Source organism: Papilio polytes, unplaced genomic scaffold, assembly GCF_000836215.1.
Source record: "Papilio polytes unplaced genomic scaffold, Ppol_1.0 DF824269.1, whole genome shotgun sequence".
NCBI lineage: Eukaryota > Metazoa > Arthropoda > Insecta > Lepidoptera > Papilionidae > Papilio > Papilio polytes.
In genome coordinates, this window is record NW_013524935.1 from 3,096,704 (window position 1) to 3,116,174 (window position 19,471).

At 33.1% G+C, this 19,471-nt stretch overlaps 2 protein-coding genes across 6 annotated transcripts; one reads left to right on the forward strand and one right to left on the reverse strand.

Annotated features, from left to right (window-relative positions):
- Positions 1 to 262: 262 nt before the first annotated feature.
- Positions 263 to 4,834, reverse strand: LOC106108576 (fructose-bisphosphate aldolase-like). The gene is made up of 9 exons (XM_013289794.1): positions 4,754 to 4,834; positions 4,423 to 4,535; positions 4,049 to 4,140; positions 3,394 to 3,568; positions 2,897 to 3,100; positions 2,461 to 2,576; positions 2,046 to 2,145; positions 885 to 1,084; positions 263 to 482 (listed from the first exon to the last, which is right to left on the reverse strand). Exons 2-9 carry the CDS (start codon positions 4,532 to 4,534, stop codon positions 390 to 392), a joined length of 1,092 nt encoding a protein of 363 aa, XP_013145248.1. The 5' UTR covers position 4,535; positions 4,754 to 4,834; the 3' UTR covers positions 263 to 389.
- A 773-nt stretch (positions 4,835 to 5,607) lies between these two features.
- On the forward strand, positions 5,608 to 18,922 carry LOC106108547 (fructose-bisphosphate aldolase-like). 5 transcript variants are annotated; one of them, XM_013289765.1, is made up of 10 exons: positions 7,587 to 7,704; positions 8,714 to 8,830; positions 9,038 to 9,129; positions 9,324 to 9,498; positions 10,160 to 10,363; positions 10,667 to 10,782; positions 11,420 to 11,519; positions 11,963 to 12,162; positions 14,785 to 14,833; positions 18,816 to 18,922. In XM_013289765.1, the coding sequence occupies exons 1-10, from the start codon at positions 7,635 to 7,637 to the stop codon at positions 18,818 to 18,820; spliced, it is 1,128 nt and encodes a 375-aa protein (XP_013145219.1). In that variant the 5' UTR covers positions 7,587 to 7,634; the 3' UTR covers positions 18,821 to 18,922. The 5 variants fall into 5 exon arrangements, with proteins under 5 accessions (XP_013145227.1, XP_013145219.1, XP_013145202.1 ...); XM_013289773.1 differs by lacking the exons at positions 7,587 to 7,704; positions 18,816 to 18,922 and adding an exon at positions 5,608 to 5,715 and having other exon boundaries at positions 14,785 to 15,085; XM_013289748.1 differs by lacking the exon at positions 18,816 to 18,922 and having other exon boundaries at positions 14,785 to 15,085.
- Positions 18,923 to 19,471: the final 549 nt, after the last annotated feature.

The window sequence follows — 19,471 nt, forward strand, 5'->3', positions numbered from 1 at the left end:
ATTCTTATTTCTTCGATTGCATTCAGATTTATTAGCACTTACCTATACTAATGTTGTAAAGAGAAATTATTTATTTAATAAATATATTACACATTGGAATAACTCAAAAAGTACATAGTCGATTTAAATCATTCGACAATAAATAGCTACGTCATCACTGCCTAACATAGGCTATAATTATAAAAAAAAAATTCCGCGCATGAAGTCGCGAGCAACAGCTAGTATATTTTAAAATTGAATTCATTACAATCTAATAAATCAATGTAAGAAGGCGTAAAGAACAAACTTACTGATTTTTAATTAACTAATAGAAATATATTTCAATTTCAAATCCAATATCCACTCAACGGTTGTATAAATGAATTACTCTTTGTTATATGATGGTTTATTTAGTATTTATGATTCTTGTTGTAATTAGAGCTGTCAGCAGCAGCAGTTGTGACACCAGCTTGATATTTGCCGAGAGACGCCAATCCGTTAGCCTGGACAAAGTAATTAAAAATTAACATATACGTTTTTACCAGTGACGCTATTCTACCTTCAACCTTTTCATTTTGAAAATGGAACATTAAACAGAAGAAATGCGGATTGAATTCCACGTCACGTCTATCTTCTGTGGTATAAAAAACACAATCAAGCATTCATACTATCATACTAATATTATAATTCAATGCAAAAGTTTTGATGGATGGATGTTTGTTACAGTTTGTAGCCTAAACGGCTGAACAGATTTCTATGAAATTTGGTATAGATGTAGAAGATAGTGTGGTAGAACACATAGGCTGATCATTTTTTTATTGAATTCCACGCGGACGGAGTTGCGGGCGAAAGCTAGTTTACTGTAACTAAATTTAGATTTGCTTTCTTTCTTGTATAAATCATACCTTAGCTCTCTTAAGTAGTTCCATTTGTGCTTTCTTAACATTCTCGTCATCCCCCGCCCAGGTCTTCCAGACAGACGCCTGCAGCGCTCGTCCATAGCTAAATGTCAGCGCCCAGGGCTTCTTCAGCTGGACGTTGTTGATGGCGTTCAAGTTGACAGTTGCTTCGTCTTCAGATTGTCCACCGGAGAGGAACGCTATGCCTAGAAATTATAGACATAATTAGTGATAGTTAAGGATACGAGTTTACTTACAGATGTAGATAATAGTCTGGAGGATCTCATAGGCTATTTAGTACTAAGTATTTTGTAGCTCCAAAAGCGAAGAATTCTATACTGGTTGTAAAGAGGAAAAATTTCTATTTTTGTATGTATTGAAATAACTCAAACTACTGAGCCGATTTAAAAAGATCTTTCATCATTTAAAGACTAAGTTATCAGTGAGTAACTTAGGCTACATTACTTATTTCACTGGGAGGAAGTCGCAAGCAACATCAAGTTATACATAAACAAAAATATAGTGATTTAATATTTTATTTATAATGTGCTACAGTGACTGCAATTCACTAAAAGCGTCGTTTTTTATTCATAATATACTCCAACGCTGTTTGATTATTAAAAGTGCAGCGTACTGCAGACATAAATTAAATCAAATATTAATAATGACTTGCACTCACAGAAGTTAAATAATTACTCGACCAGTGTACTAACAACGGTAAAGACTGCTACACACGAACTGGAAAGTCGAACTGTTCAATTGATGCTGTGCGTGTGTACGAAATTTGAACTGCCAGTTGAACTGTCCAGTTAAAGTTTTGTCTACAAACGCACAATTTAACTAAACAGTTCGATAGTTCAATCTATATGCTCTCCTTCTATCTATAATATACAGAGGAATCATTTGTATTTTTGTATGTATTCAAATAACACAAAAACTACTGGGAAGATTTCAAAATTCTTTCAACATTTTAGAGATACGTTATCAGTGAGTAATATAGGCCATATTCTTTATTATTTTCTAATTTCACAGGGACGAAGTCGCGAGCAACAGCTAGTTAGAAAAAAGCATATGTAGGGGGCTTAAAGGGTCGGTATCCTAATGGTAGTCGACGGCTATTTTAAGTAGCAACAATTCCGTCCGTGTGCAGTAGCCCTTAGTTCTTACCTGGTACAGCAGCCGGTACTCCTCTAAGTAAAGCTGTGACAGTAGCTGTTGCTATCTCTTCTGGAGTGTTCCGTTTAGGGCAGGCTTGTCCGGGAGTTACCTGTAACGTTTAAATTTAAAAAAATAATTCACGAACATATATTATTTAATGTTTTAATGTCTAGTATTTGCGTAAAATGACAATAATGTAAGAAAAATCATTGTCTAAAATATTACATTACGATTTTTTTTTATTTATTTTTATAAAGTATAAAAAAAAAACTACTTAGTGTAAAGAACATTTATGATGCAATTGTTGACAGTTTGACAAGAACATACTGAAATCTACACGTCAAGGGTTTAAATCTCTTGATAGAGCCATGTGCTGACTACGACGACTTACTTTAAGATAGTAACAATTAATAAATTTAATTACCATGTTAGGTTTGAGCAATGTTCCCTCTAAGAAGACGTGGTGATCGTTTAATGCCTTGTATACTGCAGCCAGTACCACTTCCGTTACCTTCTGAGTTCTCACAATATCATGGTCACCTTTAAAAACAAAAAGCAAGATCGCGATTCTAAAAAATCTTTGGTAAATCAGATAGAAGAAGTGTGCCACAGTAATTTAGAAAACATTGACACAGCTAGTAAACTGAATATCCAATAATATAGCAGAGAGATAAGAAAAGAAGAGAGAAAGAAGGAAGAACTCTAAGATTTAAGAAAAAAAAAGTTAACGTTTTACAAGGTTCTTTTAATGCATTCCACCGATATGATAGCCAAGGAATTGTGATGTACCTTTATAAATATAAGAAGCAAAACAAATAAGGAATCAAATAAATTAGACAGCATTACATTTTTCCACTTACCATCTAATAGGACATCAGGTTCGACAATAGGAACAAGGCCTTGACTCTGACAGATGGAGGCGTACCGAGCGAGAACCTGCGCGGTGTCTTGTATGGCCTGCACTGAAGGTGTATGTTCACCAATCTTTAGTGGACAGCGCCATTTAGCGAAGCGACATCCCTGCTTTTTGTATACAGCACAACGCTGAGCAAGATCATCCAGACCTGGAAAAGTTATACGACAAAAATGTTACTAGTATGCTTAGAATAAAATGTTAAAACGCCTGTAGAAATTTAATAGCAAATATTCATAACTATCTCTGAAACTAATTATTTTTAAAAGTGCTATTATGTACTTTTGTAACGTTGATTTTTAAATTATGTCATCAAAATGATAATTTAAATTACAGATCTTTTATCTATATTATTTTCTACTCACCTGTGATAATTAATAAACGTCTGGTCAAAACGTATTTTACGTCTGAAATTGGATATATGCCTTAGTGCTGTAATCTTACCTTGAGTTGTTACTTCATCTTCAGACAAATAGAGCGGCACTACATCCCTGTCTACTTTAATTCCAGGTATGATATTCTTTTGTTTCAATAAATCAATAAAAAGTGTTCCATCATCGCTTTTCTGGTAAACTGTTTCATCGAATAAAATTACTGCAGATACATTCTCTGATAACACCTGAAATAACCAAAAGAATACTATCTTATGCTCCATTTTTAAAGAGAATGTGTACAAGTTTTTCAACAAAGTTTCTTATCATTCTTTCAGTCTCTTATTATAAGTTACGTTATGTATTTATCGTTTATCATCTTGAACCCACGTAATATTAAGGAGACTTATTTTTTGACCCCAATATATGGCAGTACATCTTCGGTTAACGAGGGTCCAAATTAATTCCGAACGGGGAAATGAACATCCGAACTTATGGGTTCCTAGTCTTTAGTATGTTATTAAATTGTTTATTATGAAAAGTGTGTTCATAATTTTTCTTTTGTGTGATATCCTTAGTATCCAAAAATAGATATAATATAGAAATAGATGAAAAATGCATATTACATCTCTCATCTCTTTCCTTTATATATACTTATTAGAAAAGATGATGTGTTTCTGTACATGTTTTCGCAGTGTAAACTCTAGACTAAGTAATTTTATACGTACATCATCGGTCGTAAACAAAAGCTGCCTATACCTTCTTCTGTTATTTTCGGTATTTTCTAATCCAACTGACGCCAAGAGTTTGCCGATTCCCTCTGAAAACAAGCTCGAAATAGTAATTAAAATAGTTACAAGAAATATGTATTAAAAGACACGGCCGAATACTAAAAAAAAACTAACTAAGAAAACACTTCGCTTTTGAGCGTCGCTTAAAATATGAAAGACGTAAAAAAATGTATGTAGTTTCGAGTTTAAGTGACTTTATAATTTAAGGCGCTGTTACATATTTAATTGTCGTCCCAGTATTCGGCCGTCACTCTGAAAGTTTACTATGTGAAAATGTTAATTGCATAGAAGGTGTTAATTATAAAACTTACCGTTAGACTCGTCGACAGCAAGGATACCTTTACCAGGAGCGACTATAGCCTCCGCTGTCTTCTTTAATTCCTCTTGGAGAGTTGCATCCGGGTATGAGAAATAAGTAGTCATTCTAAAAAAATCAATAAAAAAAATAGCCCAGCGGAGAATACTGTAGCTTTTAAATTACAGATTATATATCTTTTATCAATCTAGCCCCTTGACATTTTAATTATATAGTAAAGATAACTACGTTTATTGAAGTATATCACAGATGGTTTTGGATGACATTAAAATGCAAAGGCATAACTCAATATAGTTTTGCTTTTCGTTATAAAAAGTCCAACTTACCTAGATTTTTACTTTATGAATGCACAGATATACAACTGGTTCATTCGACCGCACCGCAATCCACAAGACGCGTAACTGATTATATAAGACTAATATAAAATACAAACTTGATAACAAATATTCACTAAGATAATTATTTTTACAATGTACAGGATGTTACAATTAACTAATATAATAATGGGTAAGGGTAAATTTCTATTTTTTTTTAGGCGAAAAGAGGAGGGTATTTACGTTAAAAGGTTAGAGTTCATAAAACTGTACAAAGAAGATAGCAATTTTGATTAATCTAGTAAAAATAGTGATGTCCGAAAGCTTACTTTTCCTCAAAAACTTAGTCCTCCGAATATAGGAGGACAAATCAATTAGAACGCTTGTAGTAGTTTAGACAATTGAAACCATCAAATTGCGTTCAATTTAAAATTATAGACGGCAGTGATAATAATACCGTGTTACATATCTTATTGTGGCCTTAGTCTGTTCATAAAAGTGAATTATTATATATATAATAATTTCTAACTATAGCTATAACTTCTGACTTTGTACTATCCTGACGATTATTTACGTATTCGTACAAACAGTACAATTTTTTTTTATTTAATTTCGTATGTTTTTAATGAATCTTGTAACGCTTTCTCAGCTTTTAAAAAAATGTACTTTACTTTAAATACATCTTTTGGATGTACTAAAAATTGAATCATAATGTTTTTGTTTTAGTGCCATCTAGTGTACAAAAGAACCAAACGCTCGGACACAAAAGTGTCAAGGTGGTAAGTTCAGATATTTAACTATAGATGGCGCTGTAAGTACCGTACTATGTCGGTAAAACAGCACACATAACTTATCTTAGTCCTTCAAATGACCTTTGTTCGTGTCCTAAGCTTGGCTCAAGAATTTGACAGTTGTGTCGAAGAGTAGTTCGGGAGTGTCTGTTATAAAACCTGCTGAAAATCTAGAATTATAAAGTAAGTTACAATATTTTCTAACTCATAAACAGTGCTATTTTCATTTATCTATGCTGAGAAAGAATTTACATTGCTTAGGTTAGCTTGCATGACTTTTTATGTAATATGTTTGCGTTCTTATTTATACGTTGAGGTCATATTAATTCACCATTTTACTCCCTAAATAGTATTGATTTAGTTTTGCTTTGCGAAATTTTATGGAAATTACATCACAATTACTAGCATAACCTGTATTGAACTGGAATTTTGTTGCCTTGAAATCCAATAAGAACGTTTACAAATATTAATGCTTTTTAAGTAGTACATTTTGAACGAAATATAATATGAAAATACAAAAATAATTTTAAAAATGTTACGACGCATTAATTAAAAATAAAAAAAGTGTTACTTATACCAAGTAGGTTACCATGATTTCTTGGTCGTGCTCCAAAATTGTAAAGTAATTTCAAGATACATTTACATCTTCATGAGAGTGAAATGAACGCTACGTCTTACTTTCCTTGACCTTTCAAGGTCACCTTAACCTCAAAATAAAGTCAAGATCTTAATTCTAAAATAGATAGTACGAAAATTTATAAATAACTATAGATTAACAGTACATGAAACATACCTACTTCTCAATTACCTGAAATAATTTAAATGCGTCATCAACTAACATACGTGACAAGATGTAAACTCGACTTGGTTCAATGTTCAAACAAAATTTGCATTCAAATGTAAGGATTAATTCAATATTCCTTTCACTTTTTAGCACGGGGTTCGAAGTACAACTTAGTTACTAACTTAGGTTTTCCAACATTAAAATAAATTTCATGAAAAAAACAAATTTTTCAAACAAACCAAATTCACTGCACGTATTACCTGCTTAGGGTTTTTTTTAACTTTTCGAGTCTAATTAGAGTAAATTAAAGAAAATAACTCGAGAGATAAATATATTACGAGAGCCTTATTGCCTCTAATTTTAATTATCGCGTAACTTTAAATAAGCTCCAAATCCAAACATTACATTTCAAGCTTAGAGTAGATTTCAAGTTATTTGAAGCTTTGTTGTACTAATACAGCTTAACTAGCTATAGATCGCGGCATTGGTTGTTACGACTTTAGGTGATTTTAAAGTTTTATTAAAATACTTGCTTTCGCTCACTCCGTCCGCGTGGAATTAATAAAAAAACAATAGTTAATAGCCTATGTATTCTTCCAGACTGTCCTCTACATGTATACCAAATTTCATCGAGATCCGTTTAGCAGTGTAAGCTACAAACTCTAACAAACATCCATCCTTCATCTTTTAGTTGGTATAACTGTTGTTGTAATTGTTAATATCTTGTTTTTCAATAAAATTATTTCTATTCTATTTCTATTTATATCCATCTAAACATCTAAGCATTTATAATATTGGTATTAGTATGAAGATAGTATTATTGACAAACAAACGTTCGTATTCATGATATAAAAAGAAAACTTAGTCAGATCGTCATTTTGAGTCAACGTGCAAGTTTGCACGTCGCCTCTGACCTCTATAAATGGACATGCTATAAACTATAAAATTTGTTCTATTTGATTTTCGCCATTTTGGCGAATGGTTGTGGTTGGTCGTAATGCTGATGGTTGTGGTTGGTCGTAGGGAAGAGTTAGAGAACTAGTAATACTGATAGATTTTACTGTAATAAACATCAAAAGGCGTGTTAAACTCTGAACAAAGCAAAACCTGACATTTTCAAACAATCTATCTATCTATTCACGTCATCGTGTCCATAGATTACTATGATTTTTTTGGTTTTCTAATTTTAAACTTTTTTTGAAATAAATCGAGTTTGACGCGCGTCAGTCATATGGTAAGATTTTATATTTAAGTTTTATAATGTCGAGTGTTTGTAAATAGTTAAATTTATAAGTGTTTTACATAAAATATAAAAAAAATGCCACCGAAAAAAAAGGGTAAAAAGGGCCCTCCCGAGTCGGGATGGAAGGCAGGATTTGGAACCAAAGGTAGCATTTTTATTATAATAGCTATTTGTGAGTTAGTGTCTTGGTCTACGTATTGTAATTGAATTTAAAATCAGTTATTCTGACCTAAAATTTTCAATGCATCTTCTATTATCCCATACGAGAAGAAAAGCCGCCAGATTAATTCGGTCATTTCTCCCTCATCAACCTTATCAGTACTAAGCTTATATTGTCTACGGGTGCCTTTAAATCTCCGTTAACAGCTGGCCATTTTGACCATCTTTAAACGTTTATGGCCAGTGAAAATGCCTTTAAAACACACCTATATTTTTCCTGTCTACACCTTTCTGTAACCAATGTCTCTCGATATCTTCACTATCAAAATAATCAACCAAAATGATGCAATATCGTCCAAAGTGACGTTTGACATTTCGTTTTGCTGACGTAAATTCCGAAACCGGTATATTTTATCAGTATTTAGACACACCTCCGTTAAAAGGACACACCCTCGGTGATGTAAAAATCAAACAAATTAACATAACTTGTTATTTAATGTTTAAATGATAACGTACAATATCTATAAATAATCGCGGCTTTCTGACATTCGTACTAAAACATTGTCGTCTCTCTCAGTCTTCTTGACAAACCTGAGACAGTGATATGTTTTTGTACTGGTCTTTTAAAAGTGGAAACTCGTTTATGTCGAGCCTCGGAAGATAAGGATGACCTTACTATTTCATCATGATTTTTATTTTTATTTTAAGTGAAGTGATTTCTTGATAGCCAGTATTCATTTTACGTTTGATATCGACGGTCACAGCTAGGTTTGTATTTATCTATTTTAAGATCCTAGAAATGAGCCTAAACTAGTTTTTTCTTAGTGCGTAAAATAAACAATAATTTTAAAGTTATTGTACATTTGTTATCCCTTAACTGTATAGATTCAAATTGTATAAACTTGAGTTGGCACGTCAGAAAGAGGTGTACTCTTGTTCCCGATGCGTCTACTCATTTTTTATTACGTTTCTTTCATTGTACGTTATTGTTGCAGGCACCATGTCTACCTACTTCCAATACCCGACCCCCGAGGTGCAGGAGGAGCTGAAGAAGATTGCTCAGGCGATCGTCGCTCCTGGCAAGGGAATCCTGGCTGCTGATGAATCTACCGGTAAGCAAATATTCTGTAGTTGAAGACATATTTCCTACAGATTTCAGTCCTTTCATAATCACATTATATAAGTTTTTAAGGTTTTTCTAAACGATATAGGCTCCTAATTAAAGTATAATTTTTTGTACTATACAATTTTTTCTCAATGGTAGTAATATTGGGGGAAACCTTTCGAACTCAAGACATTAACGGTTGTTTTATTATCAGGTACTATGGGCAAGCGTCTCCAAGACATCGGAGTTGAGAACACCGAGGAGAACCGCCGCAAGTACAGGCAGATGCTCTTCAGCACTGACCCGGTAAGTAAAAAGACCTTCAAAAGACATCCAGAAAACTAAAGATGCTATCTTTTTAGTCATTGGCATTCAGCCATTTATTTATCACTTTACTTGAGTAAACTACGAGTTCTGTGTTATCCCATAATTTTGGAACCTGAGTCCTATAGGAACTCGTACAGACCTCAAACTATCAGTAAAACCTGCCGTTCTTATAGGCCGTGTCTGAGAACATCTCTGGCGTGATCCTGTTCCACGAGACACTGTACCAGAAGGCTGATGACGGCACCCCGCTGGTGTCGTTGCTGGAGAAGCGCGGCATCATCCCCGGCATCAAGGTTGACAAGGGTGTGGTCCCGCTGTTCGGATCTGAAGACGAATGCACCACGCAAGGTATGTGACAATTGTAATGTCGTGGATCTATCATCATTATTGTCACCACCACAGTCATCATCATCATCATCATTGTCAGCAGCAGCAGCCTTTATTTGCCCACTGCTGGATATAGGCATCGTAAATCCGTAATTGATCCTAATTGATTTCAATATTTAGTTATTTTGATTGAAAAAGATTACAAAACTTATTAGAGGGATTTAACTGCATTTGTTACATACAAATAGTTCGAGATTGATGTTTAGGTTTGACTGTAATAATAAAAGAGCAATGTTAACAAAGTTCAGTATGAAAATTAGCTCCGTATTGCGTTACTTTGTCTTTAGTTTTTTTTATATTTTAGCAATCTTTAATTTTAACGGTCAGCACTTCAGAGGTTACAGATTTATTTATATAACATATCGAACGACACCAGCAAATAAATATTATACAATTAATGCAACACTCTTACAAAATAGACAATGATAAAGTCGAGGTCACTTTGCCTGACTCGACTTTGACACCGTTATCAATTTGTTGATACGCCGAGCCCCTATGGATAAATTGGATCCAAATTGACTTGCACGATATAGCAAATGGAATTTTTTCTATAGTCAATTATGTTTGCATTGGAAGACCAAACAATGACCTCTATTAATTTACATATTTTTTGCTATCATAGGTCTTGATGACCTGGCGCAGCGTTGCGCTCAATACAAGAAGGATGGTTGTCACTTCGCCAAGTGGCGTTGCGTGCTGAAGATCGCCCGCAACACGCCCTCCTACCAGGCAATCATGGAGAACGCTAATGTACTCGCGCGTTACGCTTCCATCTGCCAGAGCCAGCGCATCGTGCCCATTGTGGAGCCTGAGGTGTTGCCTGATGGTGAGTTAACTAATACTACCAAGAACTGTGATTAGTATGTGTTAAAGTTATGTGGCCCTGGTAGGTAAATGTCAAACCAAGTCATATTTTCCATTCATTGAGTTATTTAGTGACAAGATTAACCATAATAATAATGGCCTCTACTACTATTTATAATTCCCTAGTAAAAATGATCAAATCATTAATAACTTTAACCGCTGTAATCTGAAAAAAAATATTGAAAGAAAAGGTCACGTGAAAAAGATAGAAGATAAGGATGAGGAAAATCAGAGAACGACGTATGCTTAAAAAGTAATTTTTTAGGTGAACACGACTTGGACCGCGCCCAGAAGGTGACAGAGATCGTGTTGGCGGCCGTGTACAAGGCGCTCAGCGACCACCACGTCTACCTAGAGGGCACGCTGCTCAAGCCTAACATGGTGAGTCATGTACTCCTGGTACATGCCACAGCAAAGATATGAAAAAAAATATATCTAAAAAGAACAATGTTATAAAAAGGGCGTTTGTTTTCCGTTGGGCTAATCGACCCATTAGATGTATTTACCCATTTGCTCATTGGGAAACACCAAAAATAAAAATAAATTGTCATATTTCCTATTCCGCTATGGGGATAATACAAATCAATTGACACCTCATTTTTAAAAGAAGTTAAGTCGGCTACAGGTAATAAGGAACTTGTACAAAATATTATTTATATGTACCTGCGGTAAAATGTAAAGGTTTTTATCAGTAATACTATCTGTCAATTACATTTAGCACTTATAGTGCTGATAATACACTTGTCGGATGTTCAAGTCTTAGGCGATTTGAAACTCAAGTACTTTGAAAATTAAAATTTTGACAATTTTCTTGCGACAATCTTAATATTACGTTACCTTCGCTATTTTAGCGAAACCAGTTCCCTTGATTTTGTGTCACCATCTAATAAAACATAAAAGAGAATATGTTGCTAAAAATGTTTAGCATTCTCCCAGCCGCAATTAGTGGCCACTAAGGGATTCATCAGCTAACATTATCCAATATTATTTGTTTATTACAATACGTATGGTGTCGCAGGTGACCGCAGGCCAGTCCTGCAAGAAGACCTACACCCCCATGGACATCGGCCGCGCCACCGTCACCGCTCTACTGCGTACAGTGCCCGCTGCTGTGCCCGGTAAACACACTCAGAGTATATAAGTTACTAAGGAAGTCACGAAAAGGTCTTCAGCACCACATTAGTAACACACAAAGTGCCCGCTTGCTCTATTGCCACCTTATGATATGAGAAACTTTAATTCCATTGGCATATTTACGCTTTGGAAAGTACTTTCAAGTCACATGTAGTTATGAAATCCTAGTACTTTTTCCTATATTTATTACCTAAGAACACTTTTCAAATAAGAATGTATTAAGCCAATTAAACAATCGTTAGAAATACATAAAAAAAACATACAGACGATTTGAGTACCTCCTTCTTTTGGGAAGTCGGTCAATTAAAAAAAATACTTTGTGAGTATGTATAAAAGCCGCTGCCATATTGCAGCTTGCCATATTGAAGCGCCCTCAGGCAGATAACACCATGACGTGTCTTAATGCTCGTCCTGATTCCGATTGCAGGCATCACATTCCTGTCTGGCGGGCAATCCGAGGAGGAGGCGTCAGTGAACCTGAACGCCATCAACTCCGTGGACATGAAGAAGCCGTGGGCGCTGACGTTCAGCTACGGGCGCGCGCTGCAGGCGTCTGTGCTGCGCGCGTGGGGCGGCAAGCCGGAGAACGTGCCCGTCGGACAGCAGGAGCTGCTCAAGAGGGCCAAGGTAAGATACTCTACAGGGTAAGGAGTCGTGAAGTTCACGCACAGGGTAAAAGAAATCTAATTAACCGCAAATATAAAAACCTTGCTTAGGAATTCTTCAATCTTATAATATTACATCACTTTCTGGAGCTGGGTAAGAAATTGGTATAATTTGTCGCAAAATGCAGAGGATTTTTAAATTCCTGGTCAGATTATATTACACGAGTAATCGAAACAATTACTTCTTAAATTTTTCTGTGTTACTTAATTGACGAATCAATAATGGTAAGTTTTCAAATGAGTTAATCATCGTGCAACGCCATCTATTGTGATTTTCAGGTAATGTTTTATGTAACAAGTTTATTTCGCATGTACTTGTTTAGTTATTACTGTGTTTGTGCTTTTGTATTGTAGATTTAGATAGCTTTGTGTGTTGTTATGTCTGTCACTAATATATCATTTTTCAAAGGCGTGATGTCTTAAACAAAGTAATTTCAACATTAAGTTATTTATAATTTTAGAAAAGCGCCATCTATCGGCGTGAAAACATATATAATTGTTTTTAAAACGGTTGAATCTATAAGTAACTTAAAATATCACACCTTAAAGATACGATTATAACTTTAACGTAATAATAAGGCTATTTTAAAACAAAGAATTTCTTCTGTATGCCAATTCAATGGTTTTGGATCACAACCAGGCGAACGGGCTGGCGGCCAGCGCGAAGTACGTCGCGGGATCCATACCCTCCCTCGCAGCTTCCAAATCTAATTTCGTCAAATCGCACGCGTATTAAAACAAAATGGCCGCCCAATTTTGAGCACATTTTAATCACAATGAAAACGGCAACTATTTAAAAATTGTTTTTTAAATGCATATTTTTTATGTTTAGCATTTTGTTCTGTTGCATGAAAACTTATTGCTTGAAAGAACTTTCCATTTTTGTTCATGTATTCAATATATTATATGGGAAATCGATGCAAAAAATCTGAATTAATAAAATTTTTCTTCAAATATTACCTTATTAAACATGATGAACTATGGAGGAACTAAAAAATAACGATTATGAATTAATATATAAAGTTAAATTACATTTCTTTGTTTAGTTACTATTTTTATTCATTGACAAACATAATATTGTTTATTTCCAAGGTAAGTGTACAATCGAATATAGTCATTTTCCTGTAGTTAGTTTCATGTTATATATTCTGACGATTTCAAAGTATTCCGTGATGTTCAATAAAAAATTGATTTTAACAATTTATTGTATGTGAAATTGGAATATATTTAAGTTGTCAGAATGCATATAAACCCATAGAACTGTTGTATTTAACTAACGAGTATTACTCATTGTCTGACACAGTCAATTATCTGACGTAAAATATACTTAACCCTTAAATGCATGATTTTTTATTTAATTATGAAATCAATATTTCAGTATAGACTAAGACTTTAAGGGTTAAAACTGGGTTACCACTGATAAATGTGTACAAATATATCTTGTTGTCTCTTTTTCTCTCAAAGGGAACGAAAGAGATGACGATATATCTTTGTAACGTTTTCTCAGTGGAAACTAGTGGTAATTAAAGTAATGTTTCATTTGTTTTAAGACTGATCTAAAAGTCAATGAGTGTATTCAATATTGTATTTGTTACTAATGAGTACTAACCCTTGTTTTTTTTAAATAAAAGTTGTTGAAAAAATGCATTTTCATTTGTGTTGTGTTAACCTTGCATTTGTTTGATTAACAGTAGTTTGAATAGCACATGTTTTGCTACATTTTGTAACGATTTTTCCTATTTGTACTTTAGAAACACTTTAATTTTTGAAGTTACTATGAAATACAAAACGCCTGATAAAATTTTATAGCATCTTACTTGATGTGTACTTTGAGTAAATTATTAGAAGGCACATAACATTTTTGAACATGATAAATTAATGAAAGACAATCCCAACTATCCACTCTTCTTTATAATCCCTTCCCTTTCTTGCCGTGATACATAAATTAGTAGTTTTTACGTAAATTTTAAAATATGTGCCTTATTTAATGTATGTAGTAGTAATGCTTATATTCCCCGAGTGCTGAGATATTTACTGCAATACTTCTGCTGATAAGGTTAGTTAAAGTAACCTAACATATTCTATGCAAGAGAACTGTTCAAGAAACCCCGTGTTTAAGAAAGGGCTGGAGATTCCCCAAATTTTTTCCTCTTGCACCCCAAAAGTAGGTGGTTACATTACATATTGGCGGCTCATGTTTACAGGAGCATATCAAACAGTGAGTTTGTGTTTCGAAAATAGATTATGATTTTATGGACCCCCAATTTTGTTTTCGACCACGTTGGGTAACCATTGGGAATCACTGGACTAGACTCGATAAACTAGACGTTCATTATAAAAACTGTAATTTAAAACGCCTGTTGAACATTTATAGCAAGTTTCTTGATAGTCTTTTAAGAATGTTATATTGAAAGGCAATTTTAAAGCATATACCATTAATAATTACTACTATCCCATACCTTATGTCCATGTTTATATGTTAAAAATCAAGTTACCAGAAGAATAACTAAATAAAGTGTGTAAAATTTCACATAAAACGATGAAACATGAGTTTTCCTTTAACAACTCTTTTGTTTAATTCCAGGCTAACGGACAGGCGTCGCAGGGCAAATACGTGGCTGGATCAGTTACAGGTGTGGGCGCCGAAGCCGGTCTTTTTGTTGCCAACCACGCATACTAAATATCAGACACACTATAAATCCACTTTTTACATCAGTATGAAATATTAGACTTGAAAAAACTGGCCAGAGATAACTTTGTCTTGTAACAACTCTAAATTTAAAAAAATCAATGATTTGAGCGCACTCTTTGGTACAAAAAAATAGCGGCCAGTAACAAATGACAGTTATGTTTTTCAATACGTAAAAAAAATCACAATTCTACAATATTTAAACAAAAGACACAAATAACTCGATTAAAAATATAAAATTTTTGCGACATAAATTGCTATGTTGAAAAGTAGAGGAAAAATATAAAAAATCTTTTGGAATCATAGAAAAAATGTGCAGTAGTTGCTTCATGTAATCGTATAGAAAATTGGTGTAAGTGTTGCTAGTTTGAAAAAGTATTTAAGATAGTTTTTTTTAATTATGATATGTACAGTATAAAAATATTATTTTACATGATATACAAAATTTACACAACTAGACTTGGAATTTAGAATATTATTTAATTAATTGTTTTATTTTTTAAGTAATCGTATTTTGATATTTTAAGAATAAATAAAATAATCTGAATTTTGTTTTATTACCCTCGTACGTACGTATTGAAAATTTATTGATTAGTTTTAATAGAAACATTTAAATTAATTTTTGTTTCGTTATTTTGTAGTTGTATTTTTTGTTTATTTTGTAGTTTATTTTTTTTAGTCGCCACATTTATTTTTTTCTATTATTTATTATGATAATTTAAATGATTTGTTTATTATTGTGTTCCGATTTGACGTATAAAACCAGTTACTAAAAATTACTAAAGAAAATCTACAACTGCTTGGGTTTGAAAAACCCAATAGCACCCTTAGAAAGACAACTGTAGAAAGAAATGTCTACAGAACTATAATCGAAACTGCGTGTAAAATATTTAAAATATACCACAAAAGGAATTCTTTTGTGCAAAATTGTAATCGCGCCATCTCTTAGTTATTCAAACTATACGTTCTGTATTTTTTGTAACAAAACATGCTAAAACAAAGGAATATTTCAAGGTTGAAAAGGAAAAAAATAATAGATGTCTATGGTTCCATATTCAGTTTTATTTAGTACAATGTAATCTAAATTCCTCGGTATTCTCAATTTCCGTATTGTTTACATATGCCTAGTTCTATTACAAAATTACAATTGACCAAAACAATAATTCGCCGGTTACATTATACAAAATGTATTACGTCAACCCCTGCTTATAAATAGTATTGTTTTAAGAACTACGTCACTAGTCAATTAAAATATGGCTTCGGCAATTTTAAACTTTGCGACGTTCGAAATAATAGAGTCGTTACGGTTGATGACGTATTCCAAAACATTCGGCAACAGCAAAGCCATAGAGTAGTTCAAGAAATGTTATTTGTGGAACACAAAATTGGAGAACAAAAATCTAATTATAAAAAGGTTGTTCTAAGATTACGTAGGATTTTTTTGTTTTGACGTAAGATTGCTTAATCAATCTAAACTTGTGAAAATGGGTATTTTTTCTAATGGTTTTCATATTTCAACAAACTGCTTCAAGTGGTAGATGCTAGATGATGAAGTAACGCTCGCCATATACAGACCGCAGTTTGCTTTATTTACTAAAATACTATCGGCTTTACGTCGATAGGTTCAAGTCATATTTCAAAGTTAACTAAATAATATCCCTTAATTTTATAGCGTAAATAATTTTAAAAAATCTTCTGAACTAGCTAAAATAAAAATAAGTGAGATTAACTTAATAAAACTTTCGTGCGACATTATACAATGTAATGTAATATGACCTATACTATTATATTAAAGCGTAAACACACACTTTGTTGCAATTGCAGCATATTTTTGAATATTTTTTTTTTAATATAAAGCCCTACACTTCATCATGCTTTAGGCTATATATTTTCACGCCATTAATCTTAGGGGGTAAATATTTAGGATAAAGATCCTAATGTGAGAAAGAGACCAAAGTTGCTGCCAACATCAAGGGAGCAAGATTGTCGAGGTTTGTCATGTCATGTCATTTTGACGTTTGCTATTGATAATTTGACAAATGTATACAATGACATAAAATTTTCATAATTTTATGCGGATGAAGTCGCACGGGTAATTTATAACACGGCAAAACTCTCGTGGCAACCTTTGGTGTAGGCACCAAAAGCACCTTATATACGTGAGATCTTATTTTTAGTGTGTTGGTAATATATAATATTTGTTTTTCCAAAAAAGCCAAATTAAGCCAAAGCGTATCATTTCTATACTACGTGTAGAAAAAAACTTTTTAAAAATTAAGGGCATAAGCCAGAAAAAATGTCTTACTTTGAGATAAATCATCCCAAAGATCAGTAATATCTCGTAGATTTGCACAAATCTTACAAATGGTTTAGTGACCTTTGTTTAACTTCCTATGTATCGCGTGTCTGAAACTTTCAAGTTAAAGTGAAATAAAGTCAGGCTACACGGACATCGACCTTTTAGTTTGAACTTGTGACATTTAAACACTGTTATTGAAATTTCTTCACAGACGAAAATTTGTTAACCTCGATGCGTTAGTTTCTAACTAATGAAATAAATTAAAATGAAACACGAGAGTTACAAGTAAATATGTAAATATATAAGAAATAGAAATATAATTGTTTTGGGTTAAAAATTTTTAAGTCAATATTAAGTCTACTTTTAAAGTAGATTTTGTAAAAATAAGGTCGGAGTCTGAGTAGTTACGTGCAATAATATTTTCTGTTTTGCTAAAGAAAGTAACTTACCTTTTGACCATTGGCCTATTTTAATGACTTTATAAAAAGAGGCATGAATGAAAACGTGAGGTCGCCGAAACATCAGTCTGAAACGGGCTTAAATTAGGCATCGCTCCCAGCCAGGATTTCACTAATGGCCGGCTGACGAACTTTGCAGGGGCTTTGCACTGCTCACTAGGGCGGGTCTGTGCCTTGGGAACTAATTTGCATATACAATAAAGTGTTTTAAAGTTATTATGATAGATTTATATGAAGAACGAAAACCTGATGCATAGACCCTTATTACAGGAAAGATTTTCTGCGTTTCTTTAGTTGTCATCATTAAATACAATGTGTACTGTACATTAATGCTAGAGGTAGTCAGAGATTGCGAGTTTTCATTGCGACACTTAAGGCCTGTCTCACCAGATTATAAATTGTCTGATAACAATCGAACGTGTAAAATATATGATGGAAATATCGGATTTTGTTCCCTTATCTGACAGTGACGTCATTTTTAAGCTATCTGAGCCTCTATCAGCCAGTGGTGGGACAGGCCCTTAGACAGCGAAAGTTAACATTGTCAATGATCTTTTTTTAAAATTTTACATGCTTGTTGCTATTAGATGGTATATAAATATTTGATTTTAAATTTGTTGATAAAAAGTGTTTCCCATCACTATTTTAAATCCTTCAAACGTTTTACATACATAACATTCCTGTTACGTGGATCACATTGTTTTCAATGTGCGTCAGTAAAACCGCGTGTAATCCTGTGCCCACTCCCTAAGTGATACTCTAAATTTATGTTACCTTAGTACTTTATTTTTCTAATCCATATTTTTAAGGGTTTTTATGAAAAGTTGGTTTGGTTATATTGATTTACTTACTTAATACGTTAGTTTATTTTTTATAGTAATACGCAGTAAAATATATGGGTTCATTATTCAGTTCGTTTTTAACTTCTCGCCGCATATTATGTCGCAATTTCCTTTACATTTCCTCGGGAACCATCTCATTTTAGACAATCATTTTTCCAACATCTGTATACGATCTAGAACTGAGTTCAATATACTAGAAGAGCAGAACTTTTTAGCCCTCAAATCGGAACACAATATTATTATTTCTATTTATTTTATGTCTGGTTCTACTTGACACTTTCCGCTTTTTATCGAAAATTCTTTTATGTATTTTTTTTCTTATTACAGGTTAAAAAATCTTCAGGATGTTGCGGAAAACGATCTTATGGAACTATGTTGTTTCTGTTTTGTATACATTTGGCTTTGAAGATACTGACCGAAAAAGGTTTTCTCGACATTTTTTTGTTTTATTTAATGTCCAAAAACGGAAAAAATCAGCGGTTTTCCAACGATTCATGTTATTGAGTATAAACTATTCAAAATAAAGATTTATATTTAATAAATTAGGAAACACGTCTTATTTGTACATTTAAATTGAGAAATTTTCAATTATTTACGGAACTATACGTTTTTCCACATTATTGACTATAGTTTCTTTACAATATTTAAGTTTTCGTTTGAAACAGATTATAGAAATTTAGATAAAAAATTGTATATGAATCTAAAATAACTTTACTTCCTACGCAAACACGTTTTCTTATTAAGATTTGGAACATCTCTTTTCGGTCAGATTGCGTCAGTTGACTCACTTATATCTTGTTGGTATTAGCAAGGAAATACATGAAAATACGGTTTTAACCAAACGAATAGCTAAATAGCAATGAAAAATAAAATCTCCGTCGAATTAAAAGAACTGAAGCAAAAATGTTTCTCTTTTTTTCTCAAATCACGGATGTTTGTTAGCTTTAACCTCAATTGAGTCTTTTATTTACCAACAAAGGTTC

Bases quoted from the DNA above. Each gene is read 5' to 3' on its own strand.
- LOC106108576 (XM_013289794.1), bottom strand. From the start codon at position 4,534: ATGACTACTTATTTCTCATACCCGGATGCAACTCTCCAAGAGGAATTA. The intron at 2,146-2,460 runs GTAATTAAATTT...TAAACGTTACAG, and splicing joins CATTGCTCAAACCTAACATG to GTAACTCCCGGACAAGCCTG. The intron at 1,085-2,045 runs GTAAGAACTAAG...TATAATTTCTAG, and splicing joins AGTACCGGCTGCTGTACCAG to GCATAGCGTTCCTCTCCGGT.
- LOC106108547 (XM_013289748.1), top strand. From the start codon at position 7,635: ATGCCACCGAAAAAAAAGGGTAAAAAGGGCCCTCCCGAGTCGGGATGG. The intron at 7,705-8,713 runs GTAGCATTTTTA...TTATTGTTGCAG, and splicing joins GGCAGGATTTGGAACCAAAG to GCACCATGTCTACCTACTTC. The intron at 8,831-9,037 runs GTAAGCAAATAT...TTTTATTATCAG, and splicing joins GGCTGCTGATGAATCTACCG to GTACTATGGGCAAGCGTCTC.